The sequence below is a fragment of the Phyllostomus hastatus genome, unplaced genomic scaffold, assembly GCF_019186645.2.
Source record: "Phyllostomus hastatus isolate PE091 unplaced genomic scaffold, TTU_PhHast_1.1 phas_scaffold_93, whole genome shotgun sequence".
NCBI lineage: Eukaryota > Metazoa > Chordata > Mammalia > Chiroptera > Phyllostomidae > Phyllostomus > Phyllostomus hastatus.
In genome coordinates, this window is record NW_025334042.1 from 45,739,466 (window position 1) to 45,760,891 (window position 21,426).

The 21,426-nt window shown below is 42.4% G+C and overlaps 1 protein-coding gene across 3 annotated transcripts; it reads left to right on the plus strand.

Moving 5' to 3' along the window:
- The first annotated feature begins 6,125 nt into the window (after positions 1 to 6,125).
- On the plus strand, positions 6,126 to 19,647 carry MANSC1 (MANSC domain containing 1). Of its 3 annotated transcripts, none has more exons than XM_045829390.1 (4): positions 6,126 to 6,279; positions 10,330 to 10,652; positions 12,291 to 12,431; positions 17,871 to 19,647. In XM_045829390.1, exons 2-4 carry the CDS (start codon positions 10,430 to 10,432, stop codon positions 18,755 to 18,757), a joined length of 1,251 nt encoding a protein of 416 aa, XP_045685346.1. In that variant the 5' UTR covers positions 6,126 to 6,279; positions 10,330 to 10,429; the 3' UTR covers positions 18,758 to 19,647. The 3 variants fall into 3 exon arrangements, with proteins under 3 accessions (XP_045685346.1, XP_045685345.1, XP_045685347.1); XM_045829389.1 differs by lacking the exon at positions 6,126 to 6,279 and adding an exon at positions 6,303 to 6,653; XM_045829391.1 differs by lacking the exon at positions 6,126 to 6,279 and adding an exon at positions 7,522 to 7,624.
- The last annotated feature ends 1,779 nt before the right edge of the window (positions 19,648 to 21,426 follow it).

Sequence of the window (21,426 nt, forward strand, 5' to 3'; positions counted from 1 at the left end):
CCCCACTGGCAGAATGGTGGCAGAATGGCAGTAGAGGGAGCTTCTTTTTAAAAGATTTTATTTATTTATTTTAGAGAGAGGTGAAGGGAATGAGAAAGAGCAGGAGGGAAACATCAATGTGTGAGAGTAACATCAATCAGTTGCCTCTCAAATGTGTCCCCCAACTGGGGACCTGGTCCACAATGCAGGCATGTTCCCTGACTGGGAAATGAACTGGCAACCATTCACTTTGCAGGAGGATGCTCAACCAACTGATCCACCCCAGTCAGGGGAGAGGAAAGTTCTTACACTGAGTGTGCTAAAAGCTGGAAATGTGAATGGACAGGTCCCTAGTATACACGGAAAGCTGGAAAGATGAGTGGACATGGCCACTAGCGGGCCAAAAGCTAGAAAGATAATAGGACAAGGGGAAAAGCCCTTGCCCTCAGCCTTCCATGACAGAATGAGGATGGGACCAGGGGAAGGCAGGCACATGGCCATAGAAACCAGAAAGGTGGCAGGAAGAGGTTCTGGACCCTTTTTTTTCTGGGGAAAGAAGGAATTGGTTGGAAGGTGGACCCACCAAAAGTGTGTGAAAGTTTAGGAAGTTGATTCTTTTTCTGAGAAAGTACCTGGCCCAGCCCATACCCAAAATGGATATAGCCCCAGGGGAACAAAGAAACTGTCTTTCCTTCTTGCTCCTTGCTTGCTGCTTAGGACCAGCTCTGCTCTCTTACTCATTGCTTGTTGCTTGGAACCTGCTCTCTCTTGCTCATCCCTCACTTAGCAGTCACGTGGCCCATAGCGTCCAGGAGGTAGTCAGAAGGTAGTCTATCTCTCCTCTTTCTCTTCCTCTCTCCCTGACCTGGTTAAGCATTTGCTGGTGTGTTTGGGTGTTCTCCATTTAGGAGCATGTGACCTTTTGGCCCTAGCAGTTGCATGGCCATGGCTATACCGGCTCCATACACAGCCTCCAGGAGGGAGCCCGAAGCTGGACAGCAGCTGAGAATAAGGTAAGCCACCTGGATGATCGCTGAGTAGCTGCCTAGGGCCCCATAGGATGGTACTTTAAAATGGGGCAGTAATTCTGGGTCATTCCTTTTGTTCTGGTCTTGCTGAGGATGGCTGGGTTTTATCTGGGTTTGCAGAGGAGATGAGCTTTGAGAGAGGGAGTCCCTCATTCTCCCAGATGGCTCAGCATTTGAAGAAAACCTTTTCCTTTTGCATCAGCACCCACCTCACAAGTTTGGCTTTTGTGGTGACAGGCATCCAAACCCCCATTTTTTCTTTGTTCAGTAATGTGTGCTCTTGTAGCTGTCTGAGCATCTCTGAAATGATTATTTTGAATTCTTTTTCGGGCAATTCCTAGAACTCCATTTCTTTGGGGCTGGTTACCGGAAGTGCACTGTATTCCGTTAGTGAAAACATATTTCCCTGGGTCTTCATGATCCCTGTAGCCTTGAGTAGGTGTCTGCACATTGGAAGAAGCAGCCATTTCCTCCAGACTTCGTGGACTGACTTCAGCAAGGGGAAATTTTCACCTGCAGGTGGAGGCACTCTGGAGCATGTCATGTCCCCAGTGGTACAGGGCACCAAGTGCAGGGACATGTGGGGGCACAGGGCACGGAGGGGCATGATGTCTTTTTGGCTCAGGCCACAGGAGTCCATAGAACCAACTACTCTGTAAGCCTTGGCAAGCACTGTGGGATATTTTCAGTGGCTGGAATGTCTGTTGGAGTCTTACGTGGCACCTGCAGCTTCAGTTGCAGAGGGCCGGCAGTAGATGCCTATGTAGAGCACGGGGCAGGTTGCAGACACACGGTAGTGGGAGGGGCTGGGGAATGCAGCAAGTTCTAGTGCCAACTACATGCTCACTGGCAGTTGTAGGGTCTCTAGTTGTTAATGTGCACTACTGTGGCTGCTGGGTCTTGCCAAGGCAAAAGAGACAGGGCTCTCTCCAGAGGTATGCAGGTGCACAGTTGGAGGGGCTAGCTGCAGATGAGTGCAGTGGTACAGGCCAGTGATGCAGGACAAAGCCAGATCCAGGCCCACAAGCAGCTGTGTGTATGTGTGTGTGGAGAGGGGGAGAAGTGGTGATTGGTATGGTTTCTTGTGGCTGCACAATCCCCTCAGGTGTACACACTACAGTGAAGATTGCTGACAGGTATCAGGCCTGCAGTACTCAAATGCACTGCTGGAGGGGCTAGCCGAAAGTGTGTACACAGCAGTGGAGGTTGACTGTGGGGGTCTAGGCTGCATCTTGCACTCATGCAGCCACAGAAGCCTGCACTGGTCGCCAGTGTGGTTCTGGGTATTGGAGCAGGGGAGAAAGCAGGGAAGGAATCTGGCATCAGTCAGCAGCAAATAGAAATACCTGTGGGGTAAAAGTTGTGAAATCTGTGCGGCCTTTACGGCACCTGTGCTCACCATTGGTTTCTTCAGCAGTGCAATTTGCTGGGTCTGTCTGCAGGGCAGATCACCAAGCGCCTCAATCGTCGTCATGTAGCTGCTATTGTAGCCCTTGATTTTCTTCTGCATTCCTAGCCATGTGTGCTGGTCTCAGCTTTGCCAGTAGGAGTGAGGTGCCCCGAAAGTCTGGTGCCTCACCCAGCTCTTCCTATCTCAGTGAGGGGAACTCTCTCTTGCTGGGAAGTTCCCTCTTGGCACTAAGCAATGCTGGCTTAGGGAGTGGGATGGTGCAGACAAAATGAAGCTGTCTTCCTTCTCTTCTCATGCTATTATTCTCAGGGTTTTTTGTTCTGCTATGTTGCTTAAGTTTCTTAAGTGTACTCCAGAGCTCTCCCAGAACTGTTTTTGTTTGTGAATAGCTTTCTAATTGTTGATCTTTGTGGGGGCACAGAGGCTGAGGACTCCTATGCCACCGTTGGGTTTTTGTGTTTGATAAATGGATAAATAAAATGTGTTATATCCATATAATAAAGTATTATTTGCCCCCCAAAAGAAATGAAGTAGTAATATGTGCTACAAGATGGATAAACCTTGAAAACATGCGATGTGAAAAAAGTCCATCACAAAAGGCTGCATATCATAGATGCCATTTACACTCATGTAAATATCCACAAAAGGCATATAGAGACAGGAGCAGGTGAGTGGTTACCTGAGGCTGAAGAGGAAGAGGGTGGAGGAGAAACGGGAAATGATTATTTATGAGCGTACTTGATCACACAGTTAATAAGTGATAAAGCCAGGAATCAAATGGGTTTTTTAAATATTTTATTTATTTTTTAGAGAGAGAGGAAGGCAGGGAGAAAGAGACGCAGGGAAATGTCTATGTGTAAGAGAAACATCGATCTGTTGCTTCTCAAAAGACCCTACCTGGCCTGCAACCCAGGTATGTGCCCTGACTGGAAATCAAACCGGTGACTTTTTGGTTCATAGGCTGGCACTCAACCTACTGAGTCACCCCAGCCAGGGCAGGGGTCAAGTGTTCTAAAACTCACAGTGTCTCTAATCCACTCCTGACCAGCTTCTCCTTTTATGTCTTTATGTTGCCTGGCAATCCATCCATGCCATCCCCAAGCCAGAAATATGCTTACCCTAACCCCCGCATCAACCAGTCACAAGTCTAGACCCTCTAGTCTTAATTTCTCTTCCATCCCTGTTCAGGGTCCTCTCATTTCCTCCATTTCTTAGAAAACAGAAGGACTCTGGTCTTACCTCCTTCAACCCATCCTACATGTAGCCGGCAGAGAGAATTTTCTAGAATACTAATTAGGTCTCTGGAGCTGTCATTGTCCTACTAAAAACCTTCAATAACTCACCATGTCTTCAGAGTACAGCTTGAAATGTAGCATATGAGAACCTTCGCGCCCTGACCCCAGCCGCTCTATTCCTCCATGCACACTGTTAACCTTCGTGCCAACCTTCAGGATGGAGTTCCCTGAATCTTGCATAGTCATGCTATTTTGTCTGTCTGGAATATTCAGCCTCATCGCTCCATCTAGCTAACTGAACTTCATCCTTCAAGACTCAACCTGTTGAAAATGAATATCCACACTGAACCTGCACTAGGTGTTTACAGCAGCTTTACTCATAGTTGCCCAAACTTGGAGGCAAACAAAATGTCCTTCAGTAGGTGGACGGACAAACAACAACGGATTGTTATCCAGTGAGAAAAAGAAGTGAGCTATCAAACCATGAAGAGACATGGAGAAAACTGCACATTATTAAGTGAAAGAAGCCAATCTGAAAAGGCTAAATACTGATCCAACCATATGACATTCTGGAAAAGGCAAAACTGTAGAGACAATAAAATGATCAGGGATTGCTGGGTTTGGGGTAAGGTGGGAAGGGATAAATAGGCTGAAATGGAAGATTTTTAGAGCAGTGAACATACCCTGTATGATACTATGATGGCAGACATGTCATTGCTCATGGTCCAAACCCATAAAATGTACACCACCAAATGAGCAGAAGATAAAAATATGGACTTTAAATACATACAGTTGTAACAAATGTACCTCTCCAGTGGGGGTGTTGGTAATGGGGAGGCTGGGTATGTGGGAAACCTCGGCACTTTTCCTATAGTTTCCTTGTGAACCTAAAACTGCTCTAAAAATACTGTCTTTTAAAAAAATGGTTGAACTTATGCACCTCCTCCCAGCAATCCACATTAGATGCCCCTCTTCTGAACTTCCTTAGTGAACATCTTCTATTGTGACACTGATTCACGTTTGTCTCCCCTACTGCTCTGTATGCATCTTGAAGGTAGATTCTGTGTCTTGTTGGTCTTCAATTTCCCCCATAGGAGCTTAATACATGTTTTCTAGATAAAACATTTATTTTAAAAATGTGCCTCCACAGAAACGGGACTCAGCCTCAGGAGAAGAGAATCAGTAATCTCTTCAGGCGATGAGGAATCAATGAATATAATTTCTAATTTAAACACCTCATTCATGTTAATAGAAAGGCTCTTTAGTCATTGTTTCCATCATTAATCATTATTTTAATTATGTTCAGTGTCATTATGAAGTGATACATAATATCACTTCAATGATACAGGTTCATTGTTTCAAAATGCTGAGTCTCAAGTTTCTGCGTGAGGGAAAAGTCACTTAATGCTTAGTATGGATACTCCTTACAAGGAGATTCAAAGACTGTGACCTCTCTATACCTTGGACCCTCAAGTATACCATTGTCAGAGAGAAAATGTACTGTGTATATCAGTCTCTTGTTGCATCAGGAAAATCACTCCAGTGGAAAATCACTGTGGAATTTCCTTGTCTTTGATAACTCTTTAAAACCAAGTTTTTGCAATATTATGGTAATTCAAAAGTAGGTCACCCTCTGTGTACCGATAGTTAAGAGTTAGTGTCACACAATGGACCATTATTTATGGGCAGTCTGTCAACATATGTTTCGTGTAGCTATTGGTAAAAGCTAGGAATAGCAGTTGCCTTTATCAGGACTGGAATAATAATCTACAATCGCAAAGTGCTTTAGGTTTGAAAGCTCTTTCACACCTACCAAAGTGGAGATATTGTCAAAGGTAAGACCTCTTGGCAACTTTAGTGTCAATGGTTTAATAATGTCACATTTGTTTGCATGTGTTTAGGGGTGGGGTGCAGTGTGCACTGATTAAAAACGCACTTCCTAGTAGTTCTTTTCCACTCCTTCAGTCAACAAATATACTTTGGTTAAATATTTACTGAGCAACTCTCAAGTACCAGTCACTATGCTAAGTGTTAGGGATACAATTTTAATAACTATGACACCATTGTTTTTTAAATCATTATACCTATAAATAATAAATCCTGCAGAGTTCAAATGTCTTCCGTGTGGCCTGACTTGCACACAATATTTAACTTAAGAATTGCCAACTCTTATGATAAGTTAAATAGAAAAAAAATGCAAAAGTTGAACTCTTATCAGGAGAAGGATATTTAAGTTTATCATTTACCATAATGTGAATCTTGAATCTTTCTATTAAACATTTTTCCTTAGAAAAAGAAATGTCAACTCTAATTGAGGACCCTTCAAGCCTCCAATTATCAAAATACGTTCTCATAACTATGCCCCAGATAGAATGCACTGTAGATTCTTGAACGTGGAGAAACTGCTCTCAGTGACCACCTCTGGGGACAGGAACTAGACCAGGACACTGGTGAGAGCCAGACTTTGCACTGTGTGCACATTTTGGTAGTGTGACTTTCCTCCTGTGTACATTCATGTGCATTCTTCGGCCCTGGGAAGCGAGAAGGCACAGCGGCAGACCTCCGGCACCCACGAGGGTCATGCCCACGCCCCCTCATCGCGCCCTTGGCCTAGGTCCTTGCGTGGGTAAGTGAGGCGAGGGCTGTGTGGGCCAAGGGCTCTCTGCGCCGCTCGCTCGGCCACCAGGAGCTGCAGTCACTTCGGGGAGAGGTTCGTGTCCCTTGTCAGTGCCCAGAGGACAGTGCTGGCGGTTGCTGGGAAGCAGCTCCGGGTTGCAGGGCAGGAATGTGCACCCCCGCCCCCCTCCCCGGTAAACTTTCGCTGCTGCGACGGAAGCAGGAACTTGCGAAGCACAAGCCAGCTGGCCGGGAGGCAGCTGCAGAGCATCCCCGGCCATTCCACCGAGAGCCTGGCTCAGGGTGGCCGCTGCTGTCCCGCGAGCCCCTCGGACGTCCTCGCACGGGTTGGGCCTCAGGGGCTCCAGGTCCCCTCAGCGCCAGGTAAAGGCGTCCCCGGCTGTCCCCTCCCGACCCACCCCAGGTAGCGTCGCCTTCCCTCCTTGTCTGGGGCGAGGCTGCACCGCGCATCCCGGAGCAGCGGAACACCAGGCTGGGGCGCAGGAGGGCTGGCCCGGCCTCTGTGGCCGGCGGTGTCCCGGAGGGCTCTCCAGGCAGGCCGGAGGCACCTGCCGTGAACGGCACCGGCTCCGCGGCGGCGTCATCAGCGCCGGCAGAAGAGTAGTTTAGTGAGCGACATGTATTTCCTAGAAGGAAGGGGAATTTTCCCATTTTCTCCCTTTATGATTTCGGCCCTGTATTCTTGTTCGAACCTACTAATTGTTACTCTGCAGAGGGTGTGTGTGTGTTGATTAGATTATGCCAGGAGTTAAGTGATTTCCAATATTTGACTTGGTTAAGCACACGTCTGTTTGACGATGGTTAAACAGGCATCAAAGCTCAGGCGCTTTCCGCTCGCTCCCACCTGCATCCTTTTCCCTCCATCTTTCGACAAGACTCAACTTGACTTCAGACCTTTAAGGCCTAAATAATAAGGGCTTAGAAGGTTAATTTACTTAATTGCTGAGTGTTTTAAATGAGATAAACTCTTCAGTACTTCTCGCTGTCCAGGAGCTACAAAGATGTTGCATACTGGGAGCATAGCTCCCACCCCAGCCCCTGAGCATCATCCAGGTTTCCTTGCAAAAACGTCAGGAGAGATTCTGTCAGAAGCCATTCAAAGTAAAGCGCTGGCCTGGATTTCCTCTTGTGTTCCTGCTTTGTTTTCTTTAGGGCTAGAAGAACAACCTGCAAAATGTGGCCGCCTGAAAAGTAAACTCCTGCCAGGACTCTTAACCTGGGGAGGCCATGGATAGTTTTCAGGAAGCCTGTGAACGTTGCGGTTGGGGGTGGGGGTGAGGATTTATTATTTTACTGATTTCTAACTGAAATGTAGCATTTCCTTCAAGAGGAAGGTAGGCAAAAGCCATCGTAGGGCTGAAGGTAGCTGTTTTGCCACCAGGAGAAAGTACTGGTATTTTTATATTAAATTATTGCACATATCTCCAAGTATAATTTATATTCAGCACTATTTCGAAATTGTGGCAGTTATTGAACATACTGCCATTGTTATTTAATAGATTAGGAAGCACATATAATACACAGCTGTTTTTATTTTAACTAAAGAATGGGGATAATAATGGGATCTGTCTCATTAGGATTCTTGTAAGGGTTAAATGACATGTGTAAAGTGCTTAGTATGGTGACTGCCATGTGAGAAATAGAAATGTTATTTATTATCTTATTGCTTGGAAAGTTGGACATGACAGTTAGCAAGGTAGCTGTTACACTCATGCTCTATTCCATATACAGGTTGCTTTGGTTTCTAGGGTTTTGAGCTATTTTGTTGTTTTTCACTTACTAAAGTCTGTTTATGTTAGAGTTCACTCTTTGTGTTGTACGGTTTTGTGGGTTTTGACAAACATAAGGATATGTACCTATCGTTACAGTGTCATATAGAATAGTTTCACTGCCCGAAAGATCTCCTGTGCTCCACTGACTTTTTTTATTATCAATGTAGTTTTGCTTTCTCCAGAATATAATCTATTTGGAATTATACCTTTTCAGACTGTCATCCTTCACTCGGCAATAGACAATTAACTTTTCTCTATGTCTTTTTGTGGCTTGATAGTTTATTTGTTTTTATTGCTGAATAACGTTCCTTTGTATGGATGTACCAGTTTCTTTATCCATTCATCAATTACAGGACATCTGGGTTGCTTCCAGTTTGGGAGCAATTATCAATAAACTTACTATAAATATTTGTGTGCAGGTTTTTGGTTTTTGCTCATTTTAATTGGGTTGTTTGTTTCCTTATTGCTAAATTTTAAGAGTTATTTGGTATATTTTGGCTACCAGCTCCTCACCAGATACGTATTTTGCAAATATTTCATCCCAGTCTGTGGATTATCTTTTTGTTCTGTTAACAGTGCCTTGCACAGGGAAGTTTTTAATTTTAATGAAATCCAACTTATCATTTGTTTTCCTTTCATGGAGTGTGCTTTTAATGTTGTGTATAAAAAGTCATGGCCTATTTTAAGTTCACAAAAATATTCCACTGTGTTATTATCTAGGAGTTTGATAGTTTTGCATTTTTACATTTAGATTTATGATCTATTTTGAGTTGAGTTAATTTTTGTGAAGGGTGAAAGATTTTTTTTACATGTAAATGTACAGTTATTCCAGCACCGTTTTTGAGAAGACTATCCTTTCTCCATTGCCAAAGATCAGCTGACTGTATTTGTGTGGGTCTGTTGCTGGGCTCTCCCTTCTGTTCCATTGGTCTAATTCGTTTACTCTTTTACCAGTGCCCCACTGTCTTGGTTATTGAAGTTGGGTAGTGTCGGTTCTCCAACTTGATTCTTCAGTGTTGCGTTGGCTCTTCTGGGACTCTTTTGCATTTCCATGTAAACTACAGAATGGGTTTATCGAGACCCACAAAATAACTTGCTGGGGTTTTGACTGGGATTGTATTGAATCCATAGATTGAGCAGGGACGAACTGACATGTTAACAATATTGATGAACATGGAATAGCTCTCCAATTATTTAGATTGTCTTTGGTTTCTTTCATCAGAGATTTATAGACTTATTTAACAAACTACTTTGATAATTATTTTTCAACATAACTGGCTCCTGTGTAATCCTTTATTTCATTTTATGCATTTTAAAATGTCTCTTAGAAGAGATCCTAAACCTCACCTGGCTACCAAAGAGTTCATTAACCACCCCCCACCCTAACCCCCCCCCCCAAAAAAAAACAACCCTAAAGAAGCAGTCATTCTGCTCTAGGCTATCATTTAGTGAGTAATTGCATTCTGGAAATGTAGGGTGAGTAGGTGGGTGAGGATAGTTTATGGTATGGCATTGACAGGCTAACATTTATTTATATTTCTAAAAGAACCAGCATACTAGTGGAGTTGGCATTATACATAGTGTGACTTTGGTGTTTTTAAGAATGTCAAAAAGAACACCTGCCCCTAAACTTGCCTTCAACTGAGCCATAATGTCCCCCTGCTGACTGGCTAATGCCTAGAATTAGATTGTTAGGGTTACTTGAAGAGAAGAAGCAACAAGAAAAGCAGCCTCCTTGCCCTCATCTATAAAATGAGGAAAGGAATAGCTTTTTTGCAGAGCTGGTATCAGGATCAAATAGAACAATATATGTAAATTTCTTAGAACATTGCCTGCCACCCAGTAGGTGATTAAAGGCTCTAATTGGTAACTATGAGAAAGGAAATATGCCCAAACTTATTATCACTGCTTCATCAGTGACTAGAGATTTTGTGTCCTCTATCCTTCTGGTTAGGAGAGGCAAGAAGAGGAAGGATTCTAGAACTCAGAGGCAGGCCTACTGCTTCTACCTCTTCCTTCACAGACACTTGTCAGCTTTTAAGCAGTGACAGCATAGCATACGTGTTTGTTAGTTCTTTGCCAAGTTTTTAACAAAAGCTTGTCTCAAATCTATTAAAAGTGAAATGAATACAAATACTTGTTTATTTCTGCCTTATAAATTGTGAGTCATTTACATTGACTTAAAGGACATGAAATGTCTCTTTTCTAGATTTGCTAAAACAAATAAAACTCATTGATGATTTCTTTTATTTTTTTTTTGGTTCTAGAGAGAAATTCTTTCATCTGTGCAATCTTCCTGAAGCAAACTAAGACCAGAGGGAGGCTTATCCTTGACCTTGGAAGACTAAAACTATACTGAAATAGGAAATGTTGTCCCGAGGAGAATGGACCTTGACCTACACTTCCGTGATCATTTGTTTCCTGACAGTGAGGCTGTCCGCCAGTCATGACTGTCCTGCCCAGAGCCTAGGAGAAGTCGTCATTGACATCCAGTCCTCTCTTACTAAGGGAATCAGAGGCAATGAGCCCATACATACGTTAACTCAAGAAGACTGCATTAATTCTTGCTGTTCAACAAAAAACATATCAGGTAAGGAATAGCCCCTTGACACCCCTTTATTCCATGTGTTTTCTGACATAAGTGGCTGGTTGACATGGCTCAATAGTTTATACTAGTGATTCTCAATGGGATAGAAAGGTGGGTGACAAACTCACCTGGGGAATGTTCCACAAGTATACCCTCCCCTCCCCTAAACTGAGTCGAAGTCGCTGATGAGTGTGCATGTGTATCACTCAGGTGTGTGGGTATAAAACGTTGAGGACCATCCGTGTTAGGTTCTAACAGGCATCGAGGATATTGAAACAAAAGTGCTCTTTAAATGCCATTGTTGTGGAGTATTGCAATACAATGTGATATTACAAAGAACATTTAAATGGAGAAAGAGAATTGAGACAAAAAAGAATTCCTAATTCATCCCATAGGAAAATAAGCATTTGATTTTTAAGTGGAAACACAAAATCTCCATTTTGTCTCCCTTCCCTGGAGCCAGTGATATAAGGTGAGTCAGGAAGGAACTGACTCCTAATTGAAGCTTCTAGGATGCTAAGGGGTGTGGGAAAGCATTTAGTGTGACCCACTCATATGACACGGAAGGAAACTACGACCACATGTTTAATGAGGACTTTGCGTATTTCAGGTTCCAACCCTATTACCTGAAAAGAGAAGTGTACACCTAAGTGGGACAACAGTTGTTTTTCAGTTGTGTATGGACCTACCCCAATTCCCTAAATGCAAAAAACAAACAAAACAAAAAACACCCTAACTTTATTGAGCACTAATGCATTGCTGGGGATAGGACAATAACATGGATAAGGGCTTGCCCTCAGAGCCTAGAAGAGCTAGTGAATGCTGGACTAGTGATTCTTACTTGACTTATTAGCCAAAAAAATCTTGTTTTCTCTTAGATCTTCCTCTTTTTTTTTCTGTAATGGTTGTGATATCAAAAGGAAGGAAGGAAGGAAGGAACAAAGGAAGGAAGGAAGGGAGGGAGGGAGGAAGGAAGGAAGATTTGGTCTTTGTCCCTGGTTCCTGGCACAGAGGTCCTAAAACCCTTGGAATTTCCTGACCATAGGAACTCTTTTGTTGTGAGATTGCACCAGACTGAGGTCAAAGCCAACTCTAGGCCATGATAGTTAGAATAATTCCTATTGGACATAAGACAAAAAGAAGCTAGAAATGAAAGTTAAGAGTGAACTCAGATTCTTTGTGGAAGGAGGCATGTTAGGTAGGATGCTGAATTTACTGACGCTGCCTAAGAAAGCCACGGCTTCATAGGTGTGTGAGATACCTTCAGGATGCAAGGGATGTATGAAATCATTAGGTTTGATCCATTTCTGAAGGCCCAACTCAGCTGAGAGGTATGTAAAGATTGCAAAGTCAGTATATTTTGGTGGATATTTTAGCCAACAGAAAGCTTATTTCTAAAGAATTAAATGTACTATTAAAAATTGGTTTTGCCAAAATTACCTAATTCAGGTTTTTAAACCTAATGTCTTTTAACATTGCTTCAATTGACTAAACTGAGGAAAAGGAAATGATTCAGCTGTCAGCAAGCAAGCGAACAAAAGTGTTTGTGTTGGACACCAGAATAAATGAAGTTCTTCCTGCCTGCTGCACTCCCTAGAAAATCCTGTTTCAAAATAATGCTTATGAAACCTTTCGTTGCAGGGGACAAAGTGTGTAACTTGATGATCTTCGACACTCGAAAAACAGCTAGACTGCCCAACTGCTACCTATTCTTCTGTCCCAGTGAGGAAGCCTGTCCACTGAAACCAGTGAAGGGACTTAGGAGTTACAGGATATTTAGAGGTAATAAGAACATTGCTCATTTTCTTTTGTGATTGGAATTATTTAAGGATATGGTTCATGTGAAAGATTTTCTACAGAGGAGTCTAAGTAAAATTGCCGAAAGGGGTCACATATGTAGAGACACGCTAGAAAAATCTCATGATCTAAAATTCAACTTTTAGCCTTGGCTGGTGTGGCTCAGTGGATTGAGCAAAGGGAAGCAAGTGGTTGCCAGTTCAATTTCCAGTCAGGGCACATGCCTGGGTTGTTGGGCCAGGTCCCCAGTAGGGGGCGAGCAAGAGGCAACCACACAGTGATGTTTCTCTCTCTTTCTCCCTCTCTTCCCCTCTCCCTAAAAAATAAATAAAATATTTTAAAAATAATTAAAATTCAACTTTTAAATCAAACTACTTCTTTCCAGTGAAAGACCTCTGAACTATAGTTTTTGTTTTGCTTTGTTTTTGTTTTTACCTTTTTTTTAAGCTTTTATTTATTTATTTTTAGAGAGGGAAGAGAGAGAGAGAGAGAGAGAGAGAGAGAGAGAGAGAGAGAGAGAGGGAGAGAAACATCAATGTGCAGTTGCTGGGGGTCATGGCCTGCAACCCAGGCATGCACCCTGACTGGGAAACGAACCTGCGACACCTTGGTTCGCAGCCCACGCTCATTGTTTTTACCTTTCTAAGATAAAAGGTGCACAGACTTTTCATGAGAACATTTTGAAACACCTGTTTAGAACAATGTCGGCAGCACTGGAATAAGGGTACAGATCTTCTGTTTTGAAAGGATTAGGACCTATGCAAATATACAAAATTCTAGTGTATTTATCATTAGGTTCGAATTATTTATAATCACATTATCTGAAATCAAACTCAGTGGATTTTGTTCTGTAGCCCCGGAGAGAAGTTCATTAAAAAATATTAGTTGAGCATCTACCATGTGCCAAATTCCGTGCAAAGCAGTGGAAATACAGTCTCCATGCATATGGAACTTACATATTTGTTCAGAATACAGAAAGTGAACTAAGATAATTATTTGGGTAGATCTTGGGGGAGGATTTGACTTGTTAATTTTTCAGATGAAATGCTTTCAGTATCAAATTTTCCTTGAAAGTTTTTGTCATTCTATCCTTGATTATTAATATGAATTTCTTTATTCAATAAACAAGTATTATTTAGTATCTTCTATGTGCCAAGCACTTTTTACACCCTAGAAATACAAGGATACAACACTAAAAGGCACTCACTGAAACTTAGGTTTTAGGAGAGAGAGAAGAAATAAAGACTGAAGAACAAAGTGCTGGGCAGATGACTGAGCTGAGACAATGTAGAAGATAATCCCCGAGTGATAATCTCTGGGTTAGGTGATCAGAGGAAGCATCCCTGAAGAAGTGACCCCTAAACTGAGACCTGAACAGTAAGGGCCCAGATGTGAGATCGCAGGAAGCCCTTCCAGGCAGAGAAAGTGGTCTGTTCGAATATCCCAGCTGGCTGACTGATAGTGAACCAAGCACTTAAAGAGTGATATGCCAGATGTAAGAAAGGTAGACCACAAAAATCTTTGTGAGCCAGAGCAGAGTGGGACGTTTTGTTTTGTTTTTTTTTCACTATATTTTTATTTTTAAAAATTATTTTACTGTTGTTCAAGTACAGTTGTCTGCATTTACTCCCCACCACTATCTCCCCCACCCCAGCCATCCCCACCTCCCTCCCCTGATTCCACCCCCCTTGGTTTTGTCCATGTGTCCTTCATAGTTGTTCTTGAAAATCCTCCCCCATGCCCCCCATTATCCCCTCCCACCTCCCCTCTGGTTACTGTCAGACTATTCTTAATTTCAATGTCTCTGGTTATATTTTGCTTGCATGCTGGCTTATTTGTAGTGTGTAACAGGAAGCCATTGCAAGTTTTTAAGCAGGCAAGGAGTATGGTGTTTTAAAGGTGATTGATTTCTCAAAGCTCACCGTGACTGCTGTATGGGGAACTGGCAATGACCCAGCAGCAAGAGGGGAGATGGGAAGTCAGGCTAGGAAGTGGGGGTGAGTGAGATCCACATGAAAGGTCGTAGCATGGTGGACCAGGAAGGTGGGAGAGGAGATGGAGAGAAGGAAATGTAGGGGCTGCTTCAGAGGTAGAGCTCCCAGGACTTGCTGCTGGCGTGGATGTGGGGGACGAGGACAAGAGAAGCACCGGAGCTCAGTAGATGGTGCCAGTCTAGATGGCTGGTGGCACCATCTACTGAGCTGAGGAAGATTTGAGGAGGAGTGGTTTTAAGGTTGGGAGGGAAAGTGCAGTCCGGGGCTCCTGCTCGGGGTACCAGGGTACTGACTCTGCTTTGTTCCTTGGGTGGGACCGTGGCTGAGTTTTGTTCCTGGAGCAGGAAAACTGGATGTATGAAACATTCCCTTAAACAGATTACTTGTAAATTCTTCCTAAATAATAGCATGAACCCAACTATAAAGAGACTGACACACAAGACACAAAGTTTCAGTTTTGCAAGATGAAAAAAAGCTCTGGAGATGATGATGGTTGCCCAACAGTGTGAATACACTCAGTGCCACTGAACTGTACACTTAAAAAGGGTTAAAGTGGTAGATTATATGTGCATTTTACTACAATTCTTAAAAATAACAATTTTTTAAAAGACTATGACATAGAACAGGTCAGGCTCCTGAGAACACTCAAAGACCTTACTTTGCATGGATGGTGTCTTGTCCCTCTCCCCCCTTTTGGGGCTTCAGTGGCCAGGGTGGCTCCTTCTGGTCTGTGTGACTCCTTTATTTCTCCTGCCTATCTGTGCATATTCTTGGCCAAAAACACAGGGGACCTGCAGTGTGGTGTGGATATGGCTTCTCACTGTTCCTCCTTGATCACCTGGAACATGGCAGAGCCTGTCGGACACCCAGAGGTGGTGTCCAGGAGGAACTAGATTTGCCAGTCTGAGTTTCCAAAGAGGTCAGGGCTCAAGACACGGATCGGAGCACTTGCTCTTCTCCTTCAGGAGCTCCCATCATGTGGAAGTTGGACCATCACCTTCCACCTGTATTATCCCTTCACACGACCTCTGCTTCATTCTGTCCTTTCTTCCCCACCTGTTTTACAATTCAGGCAGAATGTGTTAGCCCTGGCTGAGGTGGCTCATTTGGTTGGCACATCATCCTGTGGACTGAAGGGTCATGGGTTTAATTCCCAGTCAGGGCATATACCTAGGGTGCGGGTTTGGTTCCCAGTTGTGGCACATGCAAGGGGCAACCAATCGATGTTTCTCTCCCTCTCTCTCCCTCTTCCTTCCCCTGTCTCTGAAATCAATGGGCTCTGGGTGAGGAGGATTAAAAAAAAAAGCAGAATATTTTAAAAAATTAGATAATTTTAATCCAATAATTCTAGTTCCATAAAATCTACATTACATAAACAACACTAAAACATGAAAAACCTCTTGGTGTGAAACTTTTTATTATATAATTAGTCAAAAAGATCTATAAGCAACATAAATGTCCAATTGCCAAAGCATGGTTGGGTATAAAATATGAGGGATCTACATGAGGGAATATGATGCAGACGCTAAAAAATAAGTTGCAGGTGTAGAAACAAGAAAATTCACCTAAATATCTGGTGAAAAACATTAAGTTGTTTTTCACTTACATGAAAAAAATGTTTTAACTTAAAGGTACACAGACATGTTAATAGTGGCTGGGACATGACAACCAAAATTATAGTTGAACTTGTTTTCATTTTCATAATACTTTGGTAATGTTGTTGCTTTTATAATGCATATATAAAAACGCATATATAAAGGAGTATGCGGTAAAGGTTCTCTCCAGTGGAAATGAAAGAAAAGGGGACTTGGCATGTGCGTAAACCTTTTCAGGGTTAGTGTAAAGGTAATGAAGAATTAGAATCAAACAGTTCCGCTGGTAGCCACCAGGGGGTGTCATCAGCTAAGAGCAGGTTGATTAATTACATGCAAAGTGGCTCCATCTCCGGACCTAGTGAGCCGCGGACTGTTTCTATCTACAGTATGTTTACAAGCTGTGTGTATAATTCTGTTTATGCATATACCCATGTTGATGGATTGAGATTACCCATAAAACTAAATTATCTGCCTCCTGTTTGGAGTGAAATTAAATACCTGTTTGGTGATGTGTTTCCAGATGAACTCTATTTCACTGACTAATATTTATAGACTGAAAGTTTGAAAGATGGCAGTATATTCTGTTCATTCTATGAAACCACTTAGCATGGCATCATTTCATTTTGTTTTCAGTTTGTGGGATATCATTTCTACCAAAGACTAGAATACGGGAATTCTGAAGTAGAATACATTGGGAGTTCATTTCCTCAACTGGTTTTCAAGTAATAGTCAGTCCCTAAATTTTTTACTTAGTGAAGTCACTTAAAAATGAAACTCAAAAGAGGGGCTGAGGGAATGGCTGTTTCCCAGCCCCCTGTGGCATACCTCTCTGTGACTGTGACTGTGACCAAGAGAAAGCCCCCCGTCCCAAAGGCAAACTTCAGTGGGTGAGGTCAGGGCAGCAGGCGTGCGGGCTCTCTGCGCGGTTCTAGGCTCGCTGCCAGTAGATGCATCTTATTGAGAATGGGACCATCCCTTTCTTTGCTTTATTTATGAGCTTGCATTCTTGAGAAAGAAATAGCTGTTTTGCTCATTCTTGTCAGTGGCCTTATATAAGTTCTGAGTTCACACATATCACAGAGCATGTACTTTAAATAGTCTTTTTTTAACTTTAAAATGAAATATATTGAGTCCTGCTCTTTTTTAAAGTATCTGATTCTATCTAAAAACAGTGCTCTTTAGGTCCTGGTGACGCCACCTATGAATGTGGTATCACCAGCAGCAGAAACTCTTTTCTTCAGTGTTGTTGGAGGAAGGCGAATTCCAGGCATCCAGATCCTGTTTTAGGGTAAAGTACTATATCCTTGAGCAGGTGTCCACAGACTTTTTTGGTCGAGGGCCAAATAATAATAAGTATCGCACGCTTTTCAGGCCAGCGTTTGAGGTTTCATGGGTCCAATGCAATCCATCGTACTTAATCACCTCTGTCCTTGTATTACGAAAGCAGTGAGAGCCAATGTGTAAACAAGTGAACACGGCTGTGTGCCAGTATAAGTTTATGGACACAGGAGTTTGAATTTCATGTCCTTTTCATGCGTCACAAAGTATTATTCTTTTCATGTTATATATATATTTTTAAACTTTTTATTGCCTGATCCTCTTCCATGCATTCCTCTTCTCCTCTGTCTCCTCACTCTAGAAATAAACCACAGCATCTGGTGGAGAGACACTGTCATCAGGTCTGACTTAGCAATTTGTGTTTTTAACATTTTGCACAAGTTTCAGTGAAATGTCAAGTACCAACAGTATGGGTACTTATTGAACAGACTGATACATTTGTCTCTTTTAACCTACCTTATCAACTTGTCTCCGTTTCATTTTCTTTATATTTTCAGATTTGCCCTCATCGAGCAGAGCTGATTTGCCGAGCCCAGCAGTCACGCCCACACCTCCTCGTCTCACAGGTCATTCAAAGCCCACTGATGCCTTATGGAGAGATACATTTTCCTGGAAGTCTGGAGCTCCAGATCACTTGGAGAAGCTATTCAAGACTGATCCTGTGAGCACACAGTTCCCTGTTTATAAAGAAAAAGGCCATTCTCAGAGCTCACAGTTTTCCTCAGAACAAAAAACAACTCGTCTGCTGCCTGAAAATGTGACAACCTTCCCCACTACCGAGGCTGTGGCTTCTCGACATAGCCTCCCTGCTACTCCAGAGCCAGAGTTTCTCTTCCCCACCAGTGCTCCTGCGATACCGTCTGTGACTCCTCAACCACAAATGGCCTCCACAGCTCCGCCTGCAGGGACCGTCACTTCCCAGCCTCCCACAGTCGCTTCTACACTTTTGACACATACTGCGGTTACCCCGCAAGCTAACATGACTGTAACCATAGTTCCAACTACCATCTTTCAGGTACCTACAGACTTGCAAGGCCTAGCAGAAACGGTGCCCTTTAGAGAGATGTCCAACCTAACGTTGACGGCAGAGGCGGCCCAAAATTCTGCTACAGGTCTTTCGCCCAATGTGGATTCTTCCACCAGTAGAACGGCTTCCCAGGAAAATGGGAAGACCAGAGCAGGCGCCTCCTCCCAGCGCAGTTTTCCAGAAAGTCAACATGGCTTTCCTTTTGAAAAGTGGCTCCTCATTGGGACCCTGCTCTTTGGGGTTCTGTTCCTCACGATAGGCCTTGTCCTCTTGGGTAGAATGCTCTTGGAATCCCTGCGCAGGAAACGTTACTCGAGACTTGATTACTTGATCAATGGGATCTATGTTGACATGTAAGGACAAAACTAGATGTCTCTTCATTCATGTAGTTCCTCGTAGTCCAAGTGTACTGAGTTTCTGCTAACTTGCTGATTTTAGGGTTTTTGAAGTACTTAAGGCAGGCAAATGCCCCACCACTTCATTTTTGCTTCGTTTTTTTTTAAAGGGAAAGAAGACAAATCAGGTAATTTGTATGATATATCTCTAAAATAGTAGCTGAAAAAAAGCTCTACCTAAAATAATAAAGTACAATTACCATATAAATTTGAAAAGTGACTGGCTTTTTGCAAAAAAAAAAAAAAGGTTAGAAATTTTAGGCTCCAATTTGTTAATATTTCTAGTTCTAGATAGAGTCAACTATTTATGATATTAATTCTAATGGATTTACTTTCCTTTTTATATATATTCCAATAAAATTTATTCCAGATATATTTCCTTCCAATTAAATATTTGAATAAATCTTTTGCTACTCATAATGTTCTTGTAAGTCATATGCCCATCTGGATATCTTTTCATTTATTCTACCAGCAAAATGATTAAATGATGAAAATATGTGTTCTAAGTTAAAATGACAACCCCACTCCCCCTTTTACCATCAATGAGCAAAGAGGTTCCTTTGGGAGAATTCTAGCAGAATATTAGCCTACATGGAGACAATGATAAATCAGTTCTGATAAATGGCCAAATCTATTGGGTTGGCCAAAAAGTTCGTTTGGGTTTTTTTTTCCGTATAATGGCTCTAGTAGTGCTTAGTTATCTTTGATTTCATTCAAAACAACTTTATTTGATTGTATTGTGACAATTGTCATAGCAGGGTGCATTTTTAAAAATCTTATCAAAATTGGTGAATTTCTGTGCAGCCATTTTAATATTGGAGATGGAATAAAATGTGTAACACTTCCAGTGTATTATGCTGTATTATTTCAAGAAGGGTAAAAACACAACTGAAACACCCAAAAAAGATTTATGCAGCATATGCAGAAGGTGCTGTGACTGATCAAACACGTCAAAAATGGTTTGCAAAGTTTCTTGATACCATTGACATTTTGGCCAAATAATTCTTTGCTGTGGGTCTGTCTTACACACTGGAAGATGTTCAGCAGCCCCCCTGACCTCTACTCACAAGAAGCCAATAGCAGAAGATAACTGACATACTCAATATCCAAATCAATAAAGTTGTTGGTGAAAATGAAAAATATGTCTTTCATTTCACAGAAAAAACTAAACACACCTTTTGGCCAACCCAATCCTTTTCAATCTAGTTAACTTTAAAATAATAATAATAATAATATAAGCATTTTCTAAAATTTACTAAGTTTAAATGTAATCATATTATTCATAAATCCTTATCTAAACCTGACCAACACTCATTTTTGGCTTTACTTGGAATAACATTGGAAATAATAGATAGCACTTAAAATTATCATTCAATGATTAGTGTGTTGTAACTTTCATTGATTAGTAATTGAAATGCCTGAGAAATGCTTTCAATATATAATGTTTGCTGGACAAGTTACAGTGGGCAACTAAGAAGCCAGATCACCACATAGGTCAGTTTGACACCTCACCTCTCTGAACTTCCAGTTGCTTATCTGCAAAACAAGAGGTTTGGTCCCCGCCTAGTGATTTAATGGAATTCAGGTGAGAACTTTATACAGTGAACACTAGAGGGCAGTATATGGTTAATAAGTACAGCAAGGAAGACAAATGAAGAAAATCACAAAAACAGGCTTTTCTCTGTTTTCCTTCTCACTTCTTCCTTCCCATCCCATTTCCTGGAACCCCTCCCTCTTCCCCCAGGTTTATACTAAGCTCATTAAGAGAAAAGCTGGTCTATTGAAAACATTACTTTTCATATATTTTCCAACTTAACAGCTTGACACAAATCTCCAAGGGGTTTACATAAGCTTTAAGTCAATGAGTAAATAAAACCTTGAATCAATTTAATTTAATAAGCATTTATTGAATAGCCACCTGTAGGCCAGAATCAGATTAGTAACTAAGTGCCTCAGGACTGTAAAATTTCTCCCCTCTTTGTTAACGGAATTGCATCATGGAAATAAGGCTTTCTGTGGATGTTTATAAAAGCTTTCTCCTGGTTCTCCTGGAGCTCTCCATCCACCTTGCTGCATGCAGTCTTTCTGGAGATGGAAACTTGATGGGGAGCCCAGACCAGAGGCCTTAGCAGGAGTCCAGACGAGAGATGCTATGGGCCCAGACTCTGGCAGGGCCTGTGGGGAGGGATGTAGATCGTGGGGGAAATGCTGGATGTAAGAAAGACCTGCTTCTGAGAGGCAGGGTAGCTCTTCCCACGCTGCCCTCTCTGCTTGTTACCCCTGCCACCGTGGGTGCGACTGTGGCCAGGGGAAATCAGAGAGAAGGAAGCCTGCATTTGCTTTCTTTTAAAGAACAGGAACAGCGATTAGCCTAGCCAACCTTGTGGACAAGGTGCTCTGAATCACGACCTCTTCCTTTGGTTTGTGGGGAGGGAAGGCGACCGCCTAGTACAAGTGAGAAGACCACAATGGTTCCCCTGCTCAAAAATATCCTCTCTACATTTTTCACCAAGATACTCACCTGGTACCATTGACCAGGTGGTATTCTTAAAACAGAGAGGTATTCTTAAAACAGAGAGTGGCCATGAAGAATAGAGCCTATGGCTCATCCCCTCTCGATGAATACTGCCA

Excerpts from the sequence above, each read along its gene's own strand:
- MANSC1 (XM_045829390.1), top strand. The coding sequence starts at position 10,430 with ATGTTGTCCCGAGGAGAATGGACCTTGACCTACACTTCCGTGATCATT. Across the intron at positions 10,653-12,290 it reads TTCAACAAAAAACATATCAG|GGGACAAAGTGTGTAACTTG; the intron begins GTAAGGAATAGC and ends CTTTCGTTGCAG. Across the intron at positions 12,432-17,870 it reads GAGTTACAGGATATTTAGAG|ATTTGCCCTCATCGAGCAGA; the intron begins GTAATAAGAACA and ends TTATATTTTCAG.